At 29.6% G+C, this 21,635-nt stretch overlaps 1 protein-coding gene across 1 annotated transcript in view; it reads right to left on the bottom strand.

The window, feature by feature from the left end:
- Positions 1-21,635, bottom strand: part of LOC117167758 (carcinine transporter) — a 27,187-nt gene that overhangs the window by 2,712 nt on the left and 2,840 nt on the right. Inside the window, exons 2-9 of the mRNA XM_033352923.1 lie at positions 19,236-19,457; positions 14,486-14,653; positions 13,327-13,430; positions 11,140-11,294; positions 7,377-7,545; positions 6,787-7,035; positions 4,465-4,679; positions 4,176-4,357 (exon numbers count right to left, since the gene is read on the bottom strand). Of these exons, the coding sequence (XP_033208814.1) occupies positions 4,176-4,357; positions 4,465-4,679; positions 6,787-7,035; positions 7,377-7,545; positions 11,140-11,294; positions 13,327-13,430; positions 14,486-14,653; positions 19,236-19,457 (1,464 nt within the window). The remainder of the gene's footprint in view (positions 1-4,175; positions 4,358-4,464; positions 4,680-6,786; positions 7,036-7,376; positions 7,546-11,139; positions 11,295-13,326; positions 13,431-14,485; positions 14,654-19,235; positions 19,458-21,635) is intronic.

Raw genomic sequence — 21,635 nt, 5'->3', positions numbered from 1 at the left:
TTTTGTAATTATCCCTCAAAAAAGAGTCCGGGGACGTCCGTTATGATATTTTATAGCATCTCCGAATTCAGTTTTTAAAAATTTTCATTTTTGTGGAAAAAATGCCGGGAAAACTGTAAGTATCCCATGCCCTTAACTGCTACTAAAAGAAGATGCACTTGAAGTCGCATTCGGCCCATGTAAATGACAGGTATTTTATTTTTTTAAGTTTTTAACGCTGCAAGAATCAGTATTGCGATTACTCCGTGAGTTTCTAATGCAAGTTTTAATGTAGAATCAGAATTTCCACAATTTAAAAGTTGATTTTGCTGTTTTTTTTTTAGTTTTTTAAAAAGGAACTGAATGGGAAAGGCTTTGACCTCTATGATGAAGTCCAAGATTTTATCCCTTGAATTATATGTTTTGCCCAGAAAATGAAAAAAGGATTCAAAAGGATTAAAAGGAATTGGAATTCCTAAAGTTGCAAAATTAGAGATTAGATTTTTTTTTTAATTTGCACTGCAATTTTTGCATGTTAATCTCACGTATTTAGTCTGCAATTAAATCCACCATCTTTGTTTAAAAATGAACGAATACTAAATGACTAAAAGGTTAATAGGTTATGTACCACATCTAACGATTTCCTATGACGAATTTCTTGTCCTTTTTTATCGCGGTTCTTGAAAAATCGTTACAGAATATTATTATAAGAAAATCAGTATAGAAATTGAAAAATGTTAACATATTGAATGTTTATAAACATATCAAGATGTTTTAAGGGATTTCAAATAATTTCAACAAATTTTTGAGAAAATACTGATTTTAAGCCTTTTAAGGGTTTTCGGAATATTTAAATTGATTTAAAAAACTTTAATCGGTTTTCAAGAGCTTAAAAAATATTTCCAGGGATTTCAAGGATTTTCGAAACATTTCAAGGGAGTTTAGAGGATTTAAAAAATTTTCAAACATATACGGGGATTTTAAGGGATTCCAAAGGATTTCAAGAGATTGAACAAATTACAAGGTATTTAAAAGAATTTCAGAAGATTTTCAACGATTTCAAGATATTTCCCGCGAAATTTAGAAAATAAATTAAATTAAATTTGAAGGGGTTTCTAGCTATTCAAAGATTTCAAGGGGTTTTTAGGAATTTCGAGAAATTTCACGAGATTAAAGGATTTCGGAGATTTAGAGGAACTTACATGGCTTTTAAGAGTATTTGAATGAATAAGTTTAATTTAGTTCGAATTCAGGAAAATCTTTATGGCTTTTAAGCGATTTCGTCAGATCTCACAGCAATTTCTGAGGATTTTAAAGATTTTCAAATATGTCTGGAGTTTTTAAGGCTTTTTAAAGGTATGTTATGGGATTATAAATATTTCAAATAATTTTAAATTGTTTCACAGGTTTTAAACATGCCAAGGGATCTCAAAGAATGTTGTATAATTTCCAAAGATTTTAAGGGATTTCTGGAAATTTTCGAAAATACATAAAACTTCATTGACTTTCAAGGGATTCTGAACGATTTCACAGATTTCTAGAAATTTTTAAGCATTTTGTGAAATTTTACAATATTCAAAGAATTTTATTAAATCTGCAAGGATTTGAAGGAATTTAAAAGATTTTGAGGGATTTAAAAGTTTTTCTAGAGAAATTTAATGAATTAAGTTTATTTTAATTTATATTCAAGAGATTTTCAAATGATTTATACTCTAAGGAATAAATTAAATTTCGTTACAAAGAATTTGTACAGGTTTCAACAAGTCATGGATTGCACCTTTCATCATTTTTAAGATTTTGGGGGATTTTGCAACATTCAGTGGATTTCAATATATTTTAAAAAATTTGAATGATTTTCATATGAAATTTAATTCAAATTTTAAGAAATTTTAAAGATGTAAACGGAGTTCACAGATTTGTGCTGTGTAAATTCTATTTGTCCTGAATCGCTATTTTTGTGTAGTTCCATAAGAGATTATGAGTGGCCTAAAATAAATCCTTCTTTTGTAGTTTCACTACTTTGCACATTAATTCCTTCGATCTTTTGTATTATTTATACCAATTGTGATGAAATATTGTGTATTCATTTGAAATCACTGAGATATTCTTAAAGCTCCTCAAATTCTTCGAAATCTTTTGAAATATTTTTGGAATTTCTTGTATTCTTTTGAAATCTTCATGAAATTTGTATAAAATCTTTATAATTTTAGTGAAATCTTTTCAAATGTTTTGAAACGTTTTGAAATCGTTTAAATTCTTAAAAATATTTTTAAATCTTTAAAACCTAGTGTACTGTACACGCTTTTTTTAAATCTTTGCAAAATGTTCAAAATCCTTTTAAATATTTTTTAATCTCGTGTACATTAAAAAACTGAGTGGTAAAACCTTTGAAAAATCCGTTATATGGCCATGGCTCATTCTAATTCTGAAACGGAATTAATATCGAAAGTTTCAACTAATAATTTTTATATTTTATAAGTTGAATATCTCAAAGAAATGTATACTTTAACATTCTATATTAGCGGAGACGCAATTCCAAATTATAGAATTATCCACAATATTAACATCTGTTTATAGTAATCTATCAAATAATGGGTAAAGTATACAAAAATTGCCTAGAAATCCCTTTATTTATTCTGCAATGAGTAAAAGATAAATTATATCTTGATAAATAACAAACTTTTCAGTAGCAAAGATTTCTTCTGAACTAGATGTTTCTCTCATAATAGACTGAAAAGATTGAAATTACTTTTCCCATTTCAATAAAATAACTTTTTAAAAAAATTTGTTAAGGGGCTAGTACACAAATAAAGACCCTTTTTCAACAATTATTTTTTGGTGGTAGACTTTATTACATAAAAGTGGGTTTCTCAGCATATTATAGTATATATTTTTAAATGTAAAAAAATTTTTTAAATCTATTTTCATGACTTCCCGCGGAGATACGCCAGCCCGAAAAAAATCGATTTTCATTCGTCGGCCACGATAACTCCACTTTGGCTTATCCGAAACACAAAATCCAAAAAGATTCTTAAAAAGCACATGCGTGGGTATCGGATGAACCTCAATTATTAAAAAATATTTTAAAAAAATGAATTAATGGTAGAAGTTTTCGTGTTTTTGACCGTTTTTTGCCAAGCAAATTGTTTAAAAAAGTTGTTAAATGTTAATGAAGAATTATGATCCAGGGTCATACGATAGCGGTACACCTTATCAAAATTTCCTGCAAGTTTGAGACAAATCGGCCCAGTAGATCGGCCGGAATCGTGGCCGCCACCTTAAAAAACACTGTTTCGAGAAAAACGCGTTCAAAAATTAATTCTTCGAAGCACAGCGTATCATATATGATACACAGAATAAATGTAGTTATGGGAAGTTTATGGGGACTAGAACAGTGAAGCTCGGTAATCTTGGGTTTTCGGGACGCTGAAAACGAACCCGACGTCAAAATTGCAAAATTCAAAATGGCGGATGCACTATGGCGGACGAAATATATGAAAATTGATACGATATGCTACATGTTTGCTACTTGGGGGGTTTTCTGGGTCGCTGAAAACGAATCGAACCTCAGAATTGAAAAATTTTAAATGGCGGATTCAATATGGCGGACGAAGTATATGAAAATTAATCCGATTTGCTTGATGTTTGCTACTCGGGAGTTTTCAGGGTCGCTGAAAACGGATCCAAATGACTAAAAACCCCGCACTAATACTACCGGATAAGTACTAAAGAATTGTTAAATTCGTTTTTCAGGACACGTTTTTTCGATCTCGCGGCGCCAGATCGAGTTCACGGAGCCCGACCTTACATTAAAAGTTTGTTCATGCACACCGTGCGTTACGAGTGCTTCGGGGGGCCTCGCGGCGTATTTCGGTTTTCAGACACTTTCAGCACGTTTTGAGACAAATGTTGGTTTCTATCCTATTTTTAGGTGCATGTAGTGACCAAAAATGAGACAAAATTTTTTTGGATTTTTTGAAAAATTATTTGTGTACTAGCCCCTTAACCTAATTCAAGGTTTTCGTGAAAAATTGAAGCAGATTTCCAGGTTTTCTTGTTTCAAACAAATTGCAGTCTCATGCAATCCTGTAATCTAGTGTAACAAAAAATTCGAGTAATTAACTCCTCTGATGGGATTTTCACTATTTTCAATTTCTTAAATAATTCCAAGGCCTATACAGTAGATTAATTCTCACCAGATATGTGATGAAGGGAATAATAATGAGTCCAAGACCACTGATGTAGGCAGAAAATCCGATGGCGACTCCTCGAACCTGAGTAGGGTAAAGTTCACCCGCGAATGGATAAATGATGAGAAAAGAGGCTGATATCGCAGATTTCGATATGAGAAAAAGGACCAAGGTCGCTACGACAGCATCTGAAAGAAAGAATCAGGAGGCCTTTGATCTGAATTGGATTTCTGCTGATAGAATCTGTGATCTGGTGTTCATTCTTTGGCTGTTGAAGATGATTGAAAATTCTTACCAGAAGATAACAGGACAGTTCCCACGCAAGATATTCCAGCGGTTACCATGCAGAAACAAAGAGGCCATCTGCGACCCCATCGATCCATGACTATCAGACAAGCAAAGTAGCTAGGAATTTCAGCCAGAGAAGAAAAGAAGAAGCTGAGGTGCTCTTCATTGCCAAGGGCTGGTCCATAATATGATAACCCAACGTATACCATATTATTGGCAAACCTGGAGGTAAGGTCGACAAGGTCAATGAAGATTTTTTGAATAAACATTGAACATCAAGTTCTTGAAAGTTGAACTAAAAACATTAAAAAGCAAGGCAGCAGAAAAAATTTATTTTACAAATTCCCTCACCCTGACAATTAATACCCAAAGACTAGAACTTTAATCTTGTAACATTCTTAATATAGAATCTTTTATAAACGGAATAAAACAATTTCAAATTTAAAAGGAAAACCTAGTTATTTATTTTAACAAAACAGTTACACTTCGAAACAAAAAAGGTAACTTCTTAAAAAATATTTTTTTTCAATGCAATCATTGAATTTTCAACCAAATAGTCGATTTTTCAAACAAAAAGATTTAAACTTCAACCAACATTTTCCACAAAAAAGAATGAATTTTCAATCCAAAAGTATGAATGTACTGTCAAATAGATTAATGTTTAACAAAACAGTTGAATTTTCGAGAAGAAAAAAACAATTTGGAGCAAAATAATAAAATTTAAAAAAAAAACAATTAAATGAATAATTTTTCAACAAAACATTTTAACTTTGGGCCCAAAAGATGACTTTTTAATTAAACAATTAATTTTTCAATAACATAGTTGAATTGTTAACATAATATTTGAATATTCAATCAAGTAGTATAATTTCAAATAAAATTTAACTTCAACCGAAAACAACGCATTCAAAAAATGAATTTTCAATAAAAAAAGAAATTATCTTCTGTCTAAACAGATAACAAAAAAATAGATGACAAAATAATTAGATTTAAAAAAAATAGTGGAATTTTCAGACAAATGGCCGAATGTTTAACAAAAAAGATTAAACTTCAACCAAAAACGATTGCGTTTTCAAAACGAAAATGAATTATAAATCCAAAAGGACGAATTTTTGTCGAAATTGACTCATGATCAACAAAATTACAAAGAGGAATTTTCAACCAAATGATCGAGTTCTGAATCCAAAAATATTAAACTTCAACCAAAAAACGTTGCATTTTCAAACCAGAAGTTGAATTTTCTTACAAAAAAAGGAATATTTTAAACAAAAAACAATGTTCAAATAAGGAAAAATAAAAAATCATTCAAATTTCTGAACTTTCTTTGATAAAAAAATATGAATTTTCATCAAAAAAGGTAATATTCAACCAAACAGTTGTAATTTTAAGCAAAAAAGAGGAAACTTCAACTACTATGATTAGTTTTCTACGAAAACCTTGTTAGCTTAAAAAATTAATTACAAACCAAAGAAACAACGAATTTTCAAGAAAATTATTAAATTTTAAACCAAAGAGAAGAACTTTTACCAAATAGAAAATTTAACAAACAAAAAAAAATTTCAACAAAATAGTTAAATTTTCAAAATCAAAAAGAGGAATTTTAAACTCATGATTTTCTATCTAACGGCGAAAACTAGTAAGTGACATTTTCCATAGAAGATACATTTCATGCAAGTAGTAATAAATTTGCGACTGGCATAGTTACATTTTCAGTTAATACAATTAATCAGCAGGTTTTTGGTGTTAGAAATTTTAAAAGGTTTTATTGAGGTATGTCCCGTCATATAAAAAAAAAACTAGAAAAAACCGATTTTCAAATAAGGAGGTGAATTTTCAGCTAAAATGATCAATTTTCAACAAAAAAATTATTTTCTAATAAAGTGGTTCAACCTTCGACCAAGCAGTTACATTTTCAAACAAAATATTTGAACCCTCAACCAAAACAGAATAATTTTTAACCAAAAAGTTGCAATTTTAACCAAAAAAGAATACATCTCAACCAAATGAGATGAATTTTGAAACCAAAAAGACGAATTTTCGACAAAACAGTTAAATTTTCAATCAAAAAGGATAACGTTTGAATAGGATTTTCAACGAAATAGTAAGTTTTTTTTACTAAACATATAATCTTCAGGAGAAAGGAACCGAAAAAAACAAATAAAAAATAGAAATACAAGTTAAACAAATGACTAAGAATAATACTCTGCCAGAATGGCCGCAAAACTTAAGTTTCAAAATTCCCTAACTTTCCCTGACCAATTTTCCATTTTCTCTGACCATTAATTTTCAGAGGTTTTCCCTGACTTACGGCGAACCTTATTAACCTTACCAATTGAGAGTTATTAGACACGTCTTCAGTCGCATATTAGGAGTTTTAAAAAGCGACAGGACTCCAGGCCCAGTCCGGAGTCTTTCTTCTTCGCTTTTCGTCCTCTTCATCGTCATCCTTTGACGCAGCCTTTGAGTAAACGATTCCGGAAGTTCTTTTCCGTTTACTTTTGCCAGAGTTTTCAGGATTTCGTTTGCTTCACTGAGACGCCCTTTCGCTAAAAGCCACCTTGGTGATTCTGGAAGAAACCTATATACCCGTTACCGCATAGTCATGGTAAAAGGAGATTTTTTAAAAACTTAATTCCAGAGCAGATGCGTCTACTATTATAATTTGGAATAAGTTTTAGTTACACAGGAACCTGACTTTCATTAAACTAGATTTTTGCATTCCTAGAATGCATTTCTAGAATTCTCAGTGCGTTAGTTGCATAAGGTTGCGTCATGCATCCAAATCAAACAGAAATTAGTCATGCGGCCCTCCCAGTTCCTGGATTTTTGTCGATGGAAACTGCGTACCTTGCCCAAAAATGTACACAAACCCAGGTTCCAGTGTATTTGAATAAGAAATAATCAAACGTAAAAACTGACCACCAATAAAAGAAGTACATAAGAAATGGTGCACTCGTAACAATTGCCAATGTTCTCCAATCTCGCACCAAGTAAGTTACACCAGCTAACATACATAAACCCATAGTGTAGAAGGAACAAGTCAAGACGGTGACGAAGGATCGATAATTTGGTCCAACTAATTCTAATGCTGCAAGGAACAATCAGAGTAATGAAATCCAAATTTGCAATCTCGTAGTGTAAAAGCTAGAAGAATATCGAAGGGTTAATTACTCCGATTTTCTATGAATGCTAGATTCTAAGATTGCAAGAGATGGAAAAAATTCTATTAATTATGAAAAATTTATCATAGAAATTACAAAACTTCCAATTTCTTGTAAAAAAAACTCTATCCAATCACTTTGAAAGTCACATGATACTACATGATATGAAACTTATTAATAATATATTTATCATCTTTAAAATATTTATAATTTAAATTACAAATTATAGTATTTGATGTGCATTTCTAAAACAGTTTAATCTGAAAGGCTTGCAACTAAAGTTTTTTTTTGCTTCAAATGCTTAAGTTTGAAAATATTTGGTTCGAAATGCCAGAGCCCTTTCATTTTAAAATATTTCAAAATTACAAAATTTCACATCAAAATCTTTGATAGTCAGTTTCTAATTAATTAATTAATTTTATATATGAATATTTTAAATTGTTTGGTTTAATTTTGAGTCATAGAGAATGAAATTGAAAGACACCTTTTAGATCAAAGGATTTGTAATTAAAATTTTTTGCATTTAATGCCCGTAAAATAAATTCAAAACAATACAAAATTAAAACAGTAATAATTTCTCAAAATTAACCCTTAAAAATTAGCAGATCTTAGAAGAGGGCATTGAATGTTGAAGTTTATTTACTTGAAAAATGTTCCAAAAAGTTCAAAAAGTCAAACTCCGAAAAAAATTGTCTGTTGAATAATTTCTTTGATTTTTAATAGATACGATTTTAGAATTCTAAATTTACATTTTAGATGCTAAATTTTCAATTTTTCCCTATCAGAGGTTTAAATTTTTCTATTAAAATTGAAATGGTTGAATTTCGAAGTGTAATTGAACATTTAAAATAGTTAATTTCTAAACGATTTGAATTTATTTCGAATAATTTAAGTAGTTTAAATTTTGCGATTAAAATTGAAATGTTTAAATTTCGAAAAGAATAATTGACAATTTCAAAATGATTAATTTCTAAAGGATTAAATTTACGTACAGTAATAGAAATTTTCAAGGGTTTGAGTACGAAAAAGTATTAATATCAACAGTTCTTCGCTAAATTCAATTTTAAAGGTTTATAATTGGAAAATTCTCCATTTTGAACTGAGGAAATAAGAGAGAATTTATCTTTTAATTTTAGAAAAATTTGTCCAAACAATTTTTATGTTGATTCATAATTTTTTGTAAATATTTAGATTTCTGGAAAATTTAAAGGGATTACAAAATATTTTTAAAGATATCAGTGGGTCTTTAAGGATTTCAAGTAACTTCAACAGATTTTTGGGGAATTTTAACTGATTTCAAGGGGTTTAAAAAAAATTTATGAGATTTCACTAGTATTCAAAATTTTTCAGTTGATTGTCAAGTATTTGAAATTATTTTGATGGATTTTGTGGTGTTTCATATAAATTTATATGATTTTATGAACGTTCAGAAGAATTTAAGGCATTTCAGGAAATATTGAAAGGTTTCAAAGGTTTTAATAGTAATCAAATCCTCATTGGATTCTAAGGCATAAGGTATTTTAAGATAAACAACTAATTATTTATATTGTTTAGGGCTTGTAGCCAGTGAATTGTTAGTAACCATTTTCTGATATATTCGCATATTTTAAGTATTAGAACTTACAAATAAAGTTGTTAATTAATTAAATTACTTATTTTTTTATTAATTTAGCCATTTTCAATTAAACACAATTTAGTTTTTTAATATGGAAATATTCAATAATCGCTCATGAAGACACAAGTCAGCAAAAATCTCTGAACTCCATTGGTATCCTAATCGCTAAAAATTTCATTGAAATCCATGAAAACTTTTTCAAATTTCTTGAAATCCCTTTATGCATTTAAAAAAAGTTTAAATCCCTTAACATTTTTGAACTATGTTCAAATCTGCTGAAATGCATTCAAATTTGTCAAATATTACAAAAGCTTTCAAATAATTAAAGGTCCTGTAAATCTTAATCTTGTGAAATTCCTTAAATTACTGGAATATCCTACCAAATTCGTTGATACCCTTTGAAATTTGTTATGTCTCTTGAAATTTTTTCTAATCTTTCAATGTAACTTAGAATCTTTAAAATCCTTTAAAACTCTTGAAACTCTTTAAGGTCATGTGATGAGTAGGTCACGTGACCAGATTCCTACCTTACCAACACTTTTTTTATTTCCTAACTTTTTTTCACAGGGAGCACTACATCAAGTTCAAAATTTGAGATATTAAAGAAGAAGCGCTAAGAAAGGTGAGGCTGGTTATAAATTTCTATGATTATGAAAAAAGTTTTTTTTTTGTAAACAATTTTTCGTTGCTTTTTTCATAATTATTAAAATTTAGGACCAGACCGGCCTTTTTTAGTGCTCCTTATTTATTATACGTAATTCTGAACTCGATGTAGCGCTTCGTGTGAAAATAAGTTAGGAAATAAAAAAGTGTCGATAAGGGAGGAATCTGGTCATGTAACTCTCTCATCACAAGGCCTTCAAATCCTTTAAAAATGATGAAATCCGTGAAAATTGCTTGAAATAAAATGTCACTTATTCCGTGTAGTGTAAATTTTTTAAATGCCTTGAATATAAATTGTATTAAACCTAGTCATTCAAGTTTTCTAAAAGAATTCAAATTCTTAGAAATCCATGGACAAAATTCTTTAAATCTCGTGAAATTTCTCGAGATATCTTAAAATCCATTGAAATATGTGGAATCGCCGAGAATCCAAATTGTCTAGAAATCCCTTGAAATCTTAGGAAAACTCATAAAATTCTTTAAAATTCCTTAAAATATTTGAAAACCGTAAAAATCAATGTAAAAACTATAAATAATTTGAAACCCCTTAAATAGAATTTAAATTAAAATTTGTTATTCAAGTTCTCTGAAAAACCTGTTTAAATTCCTAAAAATCTTGGATATCACTGGAAATCCTTGGGAATTTAACAGAATCCATTAAATCTGGTCAAATGCCGTAAAATACCTTAAAGTCCCTTGAAATCTTTAGCAATACTTGGAAATTTTTGAAAAGCTCTCAAATATAATTTAAGTTCAACTTGATTAGTAAAGTTATCAGAAAAAAACCGCATAAATCCCTAAAATTCTTTGAAATCCCTAGAAATTTAGCAAAATCCTTTAAATCTCGCGAAATCCGTTCAAATATCTTAAATAATTTGAAATCTCTTAAATAGAAATTTAGCTTATATGTTGTAGTTCTCCAAAAAAAAAACGAAAAAAAACCACTTAAATACCTTGAAATCCTTAGATATTAAAAATAATACTTTAAATCTTGTGAAATTCATTGAAATAGTTAAAAATCGCATGGAAACCCTTAATACTTTAAGATTTTGAAATATCTCAAAATTCTTTCAAAATCTTTCAAACCTGTGGAAGTCCCTCGAAATTTGATGAAGTATTTTGAAACCACTTAAAACCTTCGAATATGTTTGGAAATATTTTAAATCCCGTAAAATTGTTATTAAATATGAAACAGATTGTAGGAGTAATTAACCCCTCGAAGAGATTGAAGTGGTATTCTTACAAATTATGAACGGGATTTGATAAATCGCTGGGATTGTGAGTCCTACTACCATTCGACAAGCTGCCCAGGTCCAGAAGCTGTTTGATATCGATGTTAGCATACCACCAGCTATCAAGGTGGCCAAGCAGGAGAAAAACGAGAGTCTTCGTCCTATTCTATTCACGAAAAGAACTGATTAACAAATTAATATTTATGGTTATTTCTTCAGAGTGTCTAATAATTATAGATTATAACTTGAAACTTCCGCCTTTTTCCGGACTAGACATTTCCTCCCGGCCATGGACATAGGAAACAAGGGACTAGGCATGGCATTGCGGGGGTGATGCAATGAGGGGGGAGGTCCGTCACGTTTTGATGTCCCGCGACAAACATGGGAGCGCCCACATGTTTATATTTTCATACACAGTTTGTCGGCAAAAATTCTCGTGCGCATAATCAAATGGCACATCGTAAGATGGCGTCTCTCCCCACTCATGGAATTCTACCCCCTCTCGTGGATTCAACCCCGCTCGATAAGTATGTTCTTATAATTTGTCCCAAATGAACGTACAAAAATAGGAAATTTAACATAATGTGCATGTAAGGCATAATCTCTTAAGTGTATCTACTAAAAAATCAAAATTAAATTTAAGAAATTTAAAAAATAATTATCGAGGTTGAAAATTTTGGAATTGTCATGCATATGGTCTATTTCGGTGATTTTAAGCTTTTATAATGACAATAAAATAATTTCACTAAGTTTCGGTAGGTTTTTTCATGTCATTTCTATCGATCGTAATAATAAAAAAAATATTTGACATTAAAAAATGGAAGTCAAGGACAAATTTTACTATTTTGAAAAGCAATTTTGTATTTTTTAATCCTAAAAGAAAGTCTGCGTTTTTCCCTTTAAGAGTTTTGAGGTAGAGTGGAATTTTGATTCTTCATTTGTGAAAATAAGCGATGAATAATTTTTGAGAATATTATCTGATTTGGCAATTTTTACTCTTCTTCTAATTACGATGAGAACAATTTTGCCCACTATAGTTTCGAAAAGATTTTTCACACAATTTCCATTGTCGAAACCAGTTTAAAAAAATATTGGACCTTCAGAAATGAAGGTCAACAATAAATTGAACTTTTAATAGAAGGACGCTTAAAAAATTTATTTTTTGAGTTAGAAAGAAAGCATGGGTTTTTTCCTTAAACAACCCTTAGATTAAAAAGTAAAATTAAATTTTTTATTGGTAAGAACAATTTTTTAGAACACCGGCGCGCGTTCGCATTGTAGTAAACACTTTTTTGCTATTAAAAGAGTTGAAAATCGCCAAAATAGATGGCACAATTTCAAATAACACGCATCGCTTATTTTCATATATAAAAACTAGAAATCCTAATTTTGAACTTCAATTCTCTTAAAGAGAAAAAGCTACAGTTTTAATTAGAAAACAAATTTATTTCAATAAACTTTTTTTTCTAAAATTATCTCAGTAAATTACTTGTATCCAATCAGAAATTAGTGCAACTTCCAAAATTTTGACCTTTTCTATAAATTATAAACAAAAAATTACGCAAATTTCTTGTGACGCACCTGCACTAAATTTTTAGTTAATTGTATACTTACGAATATTTTAGAACAATGAAAAACCGATTGATTAAAATTGAATCGAAATAGCAGTAAATAATGATCACTAGTTTTGTGTAGTAGTTTTTATAAATTTTACTATAATGTTCTATAATATTTTATGATACTATAAAATGAGAGGATATCTTTAAACGTTAAAGTCAAAATGAAATAAATCGTGGACAGATACATTTTCCCATTATTTAGAAGCTGGTATGTTCTGCATGTATTTGCGATTTAAAAATTTGTTTCATCATGGCCGGATGCCCCATGACGCGAGCTCTATATATATTTTGGATAGCTTTCTAGCTTTTTAAAAACAAAAAAATAAACCCTCATATAATTAACATTTAAAAATGTAAGCGATTGTCGAAGAACTTTCATGGTATCATAACAATAAAAAGAATATAAAGTAGAAAAAAGTATATTTTGCGATAGAAAAAAAATTCCCGATAAAATTCCTGGATTTTTCCCGATTTACCAATCCGCTAGACACACTGTCCTCGTTAAATTATTTCTTCAATATTATATGGAAAGGATATTTTAAATAGTACAGATTTTTTATATTTACTTTGTATAATTACCTATCGTTTAATGTTCCAAAAAGGTAAACTCCAATCGGGCCTCCAGTATTGAGGGCAACCAATCCAAGTGTTGGGTAGATTGCTTTGTCGCAAACCAGGTCAAACTATAAATATTTCGAGAAATCAAAATTAAGTTAGCAATGTTTCTCAGTCCTTGGGTACAAAACATTATTATTCAATTACATTAAAAATAAGACAACCTTGAAGTGTAAGAATTTTTCAAGATGGCCGCAAAATTTCATTTTCAAAATTTCCTGACCAATTTTTCATCTTTGCTGAACATTAATGTTCTAAAACCAGAATTGTAGTCTTGTAATATTTTTAATATAGTATCAATTTTTTACAAAATAGTTGAATTTTGAACCAAATTTGGTTAAACTTTCAACCTATAAAGTTGAATTTCCAAACCAAATAATTGCATTTTTTAGAAGACAGTTGAATTTTCAGAAGAAAATAGATGAATTTTAAATCCAAACAGACGAATTTTTCAAGTTTTTCAAATAATCTGTATTGTCATCAGAGAATAAGACAATTTTTTTAACGAGTTTTTTGTCCAAATAGTTGAGTGTGCAACAAAATACTTGAATTTGAACTTTAAATGAAAGAAATTAATTGTCAACTACAATCATAAGACCTCAACTGAAATAGTTAAATTTTCAGGTACAAAAAATTAATTTTAAACCAAAAGAAATGAATTTATAACCAAAGAGATAAATTTTCAACTAAAATGATGAATTTTTATTTAAAAAGATAAATTTTCAAACATAATAGTTCAATCCTCAACGAAAGAAGATTTTCAAACAAACAATTCCATTTTTACCAAAAAAGCTTAAATTTCTTTCAAAAGAGATGATCCCTAAAAGTTGAATTTCAAACACAAAAATATGAACCTTTAACAGAAATGTTAGCTTCCTATCAAAATATTTTAATCTTCAACCAAAAAGGATGTCATTTGAAACGAAGTTTTGAATTTGCAACCAAATAATAAAATTTTCAACTAAAAATATATCCTCAGAAAGACAGTCATTCAAAGTGCCTCTTATAGATATTCCCTAATATTTGCCAGATTTTCTTCAAAATATCTAATTTTTTCCTGATTTCCAGGTTTTCCCTGACCAAAGACCACCCTTTTTAGCATTAAAATGATTATAATGCTTACATCGACGACAATTGAAGATAAAACTTCTGACATGTCATATTCCCAGCCATGATCACATGGTACAACCGGCCATGAAGTATTAGGAGTTAGCAGGTCCATTGCTTTGATTGCTGGATCAGTCCAATTGATATCGTACCTTGTGCATTGACTATATGTTTCATTGTCATCCTGTTTTTATAGTAAAATTAGTAACAGTACTTTTATTGTTTAACATTTACTTAAATGTTAAAACAAATTTCAAACACACATTAGAACTTTAGATAAACACAAGCTAGTGCTTAATAGTTGTACTTACCACAGGGATCACAGCTCACAAGGAGCTCAAAAAAGGGAAAATTTTATATTTTTAAATAATGTGCAGTGGATGATGGAACCTTCAGTGGATAATCATTAATTAAAATAACTGATATGTGTAGAGTAAATTAACTTAATTTAATTAATAGTTAAGACACTATTAGTATTCATAAATTAAACCTAATATTAATTACTTTTCTGTGATTTGTGCTCTTAAATAATAATTATCTACTGCATTTAGCATTATCAAATATAGGGAGGTCTCCCTGCTTAGAGCGTTGTAAATCTATTCACATCAATTAAAGAAAGTTCGACAAAATCTAAATTTGTTAAACAATCTGACTATGCTTAAAAACATTCTGGCAGTAGTTTTTTCTGAGATTTTTCATTTACTCCTTACTATATATTTAATACTTTGAATGTAAATTTGAAACTACACTATCCAATACTCTTAAATTCAAGTTAAAAATACTTAACATTTTAGCGCCTTCAATGATTTAAATTTCAAATATATTTAATTTGTATAGATTCAGCAAAAAAAATATTGTAGATTCAAACTTTTATTTAAATCTTAAATAGTTTATTTCGAACTCAGTGAAATAAAAATTTGCATATTTTTATTTATAAGATTTAAAAAATTGAAACTGCTCAACATTCCCTTTTTGAATTGTTTAATTTTTATATGTATGATTAAAAAGTATTCATCCTGTAATACTTCTTTTTAAAAGAATAATTGTATACATGCAAAAAATGGTTTTTCTAGTTATTATGTACATTTTCTAATTTTAGAGGATTTCCCGCGTAATTCAAATATTGTATTTTCAAATATTGTATATTCCAAAGAAAAGGGGAAAAAGGGGATGTATGTCGAGAATACGAGAAGAAGGTAATTTTAAAAGGGGTAAACGACGCATGGGAATCCGGGAAAGACTGTGATCCCTGTTACTAACAAACTAAGTTTTTTAAACATGTAGCATAAATATGTATATTAAGGTTGTTCTAGTCATATAGGCAAGCTCAAAATAACTCAATCTTTATCTTCATTTATAAACTGTACTAAACAGGTCCATCGCTTATTTAAATATAGTTATTAATTATTGCGTTTTTATGGACATTATTTTATTTAGGTAATTTTCTAATAAAAACGCTTAGACTTCTTTTCTGAAATTCGTTACAATTACCAATAAGCCTTTTTTTCCACCTCTCAAATCAAGTTATAAATAGAAGTATAACAAATTTCGAAAAAGATTAATTTGCTATTTATATAAAATCATAGCTCAGTCTCTAATTATTTGAGATTTTTCTATCCCTTAAAAAAATCGCGATTTTGATACAATCTTCATCATTAATAGTTATTTTTCATAAAATTATTATCAAGTCCATTTACATGTTTTTTTCTTGAAACAAGGTTAAATTTACACGAAACAATTGGTTAAATAACTAATGAACTAATATCTAGCTATCTATCTACCTTATTTCTAGCTTATTTTAAATAAATTTCATTCAAATAGAAATTCAGTTAATGTTTTAAAAAACAAGATTAGCGATAGCTTACCGTTGGATTCATTTTTTTAAACTTTGTTTTTCCTATTAATGTGACTATTTTCCTCGAATTTATAAACTGTTAAAAAAATGCAAGGTGAGGTACTTAGTGAAAATCTTTAAATATTTTGTATAATTTATAAGAAAGCATGAAATGCAATTGTTAAAAGAATAAGATTTCAAAAAATTTCGATTTCTATCGCTATTAATTAAAATTGTAATAATTGTTAAACTTAAATCCCAAATTATTTAATTTATAATATTTCCTACTTCAAATGTGAAAATTTAGAACCAATTAAATCTGAAGTAGATATCATGAACACCATCAATAGTATTTACACAATTACATCTGAAATTATCACGTAAAGGATTGTTTATAATTTAAAATTGTACAATTTCTAATTTCTTTACAAACTCATAATGGTTTCAAACGATTTCGATTTGTAATTATTCAACCTTAAACTGTTTTTGTTTAGAATTTTTAAATTTAAAACCTTCAAAATGTAAATGACTAAATTTCCAACATTTTTAATTTAAAATTCTTCACTATTAATATTTCAAATGTTCAATGAATTAATTTTAAAAATGACTAATAAAGAGTAAATTTTGAACGGAACTAAAAAAGTCAAAAATGACAAAAGTAACTTGGAAGCAAAGATTGATTTCAAATGCAAAAATTAAAAAAAACTATAGGCTAAATAGAAAAATGAAAAGGAAGTTATATTTAATAAAAGAAACAGTTCTATTCCTATAGTATATAAGAAAACAATAAAAAATTGTAGTCTCAGTTTATCAGTGTCAATTTTAAAAAATCTATATTAACCCGAATCCGACCACAGTACCACATATGCTACGCTTCACACGTAAAACGAAAATCGCATTTACTGCCGTTCTTTGAGCTTAAAGCTCGCGCACCACCGTCTTATATAATCGAGGTAACATGCCAGAGTGGCCCTCCAGTCCGAATTTTTTTAAGGCATTTAAGAAATCAGGTAACAACCCTTTAAAGTTTCACAACAATATCTCAACAAACAAAAAATTTGGGCGGATTCGGGTTAATACTGGTAAAAATTGGCCTTCTAAATTCAGTGCAATGTACGGTCGATTCTAAAACTTTTCTAACATTTTGATAACGAGCTTCAATCACGCAGTGAATCCGCATCGAGGTACCAAAGTATCGATTAGCTCTTGTGTCAGGCTACGTGTAGTTTGGAGTTGCTGTGGAATAGAGAATTTAAATGCGGAAATCGAATCCATATTCACTTTCTGTGGTCAAGGTCTTATAATCGCATGGATTGCAGCAATAATTTTAATTATAGAATTAGAAATTAAATGCCAAACGTTCATCCAAGTTTAGAAATTCGTAACCAAATCGTCATAAATCATCCCTGATATCAATCTTTAAAGAAGAAACTAACCTCAATTCCCCCCTATCCCAGTTCAATTTTTTAAAGAAACTGAACCCGGAAGATACATCAATTATGTAGTTTTAAATAAATAACGTCCTTATTGACATACGAGTCTTTACGGGTCAAAATATATATTGCATTTTTAACCAAATAGTTGAATAGTTGAAGAAATGAATTTTCAAATAAAATTGTGAATATAAAATATAATTTAACTATAAAATAAAATTCAGCTACTGAATCGCTGTGATCCCAGTACTCACTTGATTCAACATCTTTAAATATTTTGACCACTTTTGTAATGTGATTAATATTAATTTTAATTTTAAAAACAAAACGTATGGTTAAGGAATATGGTCTACCAATATTTCTAGATGGAACCTACATCAAACTATTTACTTGGAATGAACGAGAAATATCTACTGATTACTTAGAAACCCAAGCGCACCCCAGTGGGCACAAAGTTTGGCGACGTCTTTACGACATCTTTACGACAACCTTGCGACATCCTATGTCCATGTCATTAAGGTGTCTTTACGATATCGTAAATAAGTCGTATGATCTGACGATGTCTTTACGATATCGCAAAGACACTGAAACGACATGGACATAGGATGTCGTAACGATGTCGTAAAGACGTCGCCAAATATTGTGCCCACTGGGACTTCATGAATGGACCTGTTATGAAATTGAGTCCCTAGTGGCACGCGTAAAAAACAGTTACGCAATTACGTGACCGTAAAGTGACCATATAGTGATCGTTCCGTCCATTGGGCCCGCAAGGGAACATTTTCAACCTTTTCCACATTTATTCTAAATTTCACATAGAATTCAATTATTCAAACATTTATCTTCAAGTATTTGTATTTATTCAGATGTTAAAAAATTGGGAATAAAAATGTGTTTGGACAACCCGATCTACAATATTGTGTATCAAGTAATTGCACAAATCTTAAAATTTGTAATTATTTAACACATGAATAAATATAAATGTGTAAAAAGATAAAAGAGTGTTTAATTCTATGTAAATAAATGTAAAACAGGATAAAAATGTGTTCTAGCGCCCCCAGTGAAAGAAACATCCCTTATGTGGTTATTTTACGGTGACGCGATTGTGTAACCGTTCCATTCACGAGGTCCGGTAGGGTGACCCAAATTGAAGAAGTATCCCTGGGCCCGCTAGAGCATATTTTCATTTTTTCACATTTATTTGCAATTTCACATAGAACCTAGTACTTTCTAAATCTTTTTACACTCTTATATTTATTTATTTGTAATTACTTATGTGCTAAAAATAAGAATTTAAAAGCTGTGTGCAGCAAACCCGGCGCATTTCGGCTTACTGCACATTCCCAATGTTATCACTTTTAGGTCCCGCAATAGCGTAACCATTCCGTTCACTAAAGGTCCGCTAGGGAATCCAATCATTAAAATCTACCACTAGATAGGGCTGCGATAGGCTTAAAATTGACATTTTGGTATTTTTCCAAAGATGATACTTTTCACACCTGGTTGGTGGGGATTGCGAGACGTCTTCGCTTTACTGGATCCAGCCCCTCGAGTCCTGGAACTTTGCACCAATGGGGAGGCGTGTTCGCCATAAAAAGTTGATTAAATGCACAAAAGCCACAGGGCAAACATGCTGGCAGGCAGACCAGCCAAAGCAACTGCTTTTGATAGCGACCGAATTCTCCCACGACCGGTAATAGGTCATCGAGGTCAAAGGCATCCTAAGGCACAAGATCAGGCACTTCACTGATCATAATAAATATATATAGACTAGCATCATCAGCAGTTTTCGATTTGAGGGGGGAAATCATTTTTAATATCAAATCAACATTTCTAATGGCGATTGATTTTTTACAAGTTTTTCAAAATTCAAATTCGATTTATAATTAGATTTTCACATCTGAAATAAGAAAATAGCTGTGTGTTCCGTGGGGACCTATGGTAAAATTTCCCGACGGGAATTAATAATTATAACCACAAATAAAAGTAAAACAATCAATCCTAATGTAAACATATTAACATGTATCATGTCTTAGCTTTTAACAACATTAAATTAATTATTTTACAAAATTGCATTGGATTGCAAAAGAATCCAATGGATTATAGAAAAATCTTTAGAGAATCATAATATATAACAATTATAGATCGATCAGCCTTTGATATCTTTCAAATACTTTAAAATTTAATGAAATCCATATGAAAACTTTTTGTAATCTCTTAAATCCCAAGAGATCTTTCAAAATATTTTTAAATCGATGAAAATACCCTTAAATATATTTGGAATTAAATTGAATGATTACAATTTTCTTTAAACCCCGTTTAAATCCTCAAACCTCTTTGAAATACTTGGAGATTCATTGAAATCCCTTGAAATATTTGAAATTCTACCAAATTCTTTGACGTCACGTCGTTTAGCATATTTGAAAAACGTAAAAATATTATATGTTTCGAAATTCTTTGAAATCCGAGGAATTATTTTTAATCTCCTGAAAACCGATAAAATCTTTCAAAATTGTTTAAAATATTTAGAAATCTATATAATCCTTTTTAAAGTCTTAAAATCCGTGCTAATCCTTCGAAATTTATTGAAATAATTTCTGCCGTACAAACTAAAAAGATACATAAGTGACATTTTTATGAAAAATGAGTTTTTGGTATCGTTGGATACGTGAGAGAAAGCTGCATCTGTTTAAATAAAATCTATTAATTCTTAATATTTATTGCAAAAAACGATTGTTTATAAATGAGAAAAGTCGAAAAAGTTGAAAAATACAACAGAAAAAGATACACAAAGCACTTTGTGTGTCCTAAAAGTTGTACAAGGAAGGCAATACGTCATCAGCATACACATGAAAAAGAACCTAAACTTTGTGTCTTTTTTGAGTTGTAAAAGTGACCGAGTGCGAAGCGAATTGACAAACGAAAAGAATCGCGTGCCCTTACGTATCTTTTAGCTTTGTAAATTACCTCGGACTCTGATCGAAAATCCACGGTAAAAAAGTCCCGGATAAATTCGTCTATACACTAGCGGCGATCGTTCGGTTAAATCCGGAACAGCCACTAAATACACAGTGTCTCTTACGTATGTTTTGATGTTGAATTTTGAGGCTGCGCTCGAGATCTTCAACAAAGGCATCGTCCGCAAGTAACTTTGTGTTTTTTTTTGCCTTGTATTTTTCACATTCTGCGACTATTTAAACATTGCAAGTCCATTTTTCAAAAGAAATTATTTAAAAAATTAATTTTAATTGCAAAATATGAAAAAGTAGATTATTTTTACCCAAATAACGTATCTTAATTATCCAAAATTTTATTCGATAATAAAGTTCTTTGGGCAAGAAGTTTTTCTCGATTTTCTTTTGTTATTTGTTGCTGCATATTGTTATTAAGTCTGACGAAGACACTTAAAATCCATTGAAATTCTCTGGAATTCAAATAAATTTAAACTCACTCCTTGAAGTTCTGTAAGCAAAACCGTTTAATACTTTTCAATCTTCGAACTCGTTTAATCTGGCGACATACCTTAAAATAACTAGAAAGGTTTGAAATGGCTAGGAGTTCTTTCAAATTTAATTTAATTTTCAAAGTTTATGACAAATATCTTAAATATTTTTGAAACTCTACAAAATTCTTTGAAATCCCTTTAAGGGCATGTGACACAGCTAAATACCTATATTACCGACCACAGTTTTTCAGTTCACTGAATGTTTTTTTGAACCTGAGAACTTTTTTTGTGAATAAAATATTGAGCTGAAACTTTGGAAAATGTATTAGAGTGCAATAAAGTACGTTTAGACACTGCATTTTGATAGAAACTTCACTGAAAATTATTTCATCTTTTTTCTGAACCTCAACATTTTTTGAACGTTCGAACTTTTTTTATACATAAAATATCGGTC

Source organism: Belonocnema kinseyi, chromosome 2 (assembly GCF_010883055.1).
Source record: "Belonocnema kinseyi isolate 2016_QV_RU_SX_M_011 chromosome 2, B_treatae_v1, whole genome shotgun sequence".
NCBI classification, from domain to species: Eukaryota; Metazoa; Arthropoda; class Insecta; order Hymenoptera; family Cynipidae; genus Belonocnema; species Belonocnema kinseyi.
This window is presented reverse-complemented; position numbering and strand designations above follow the sequence as displayed.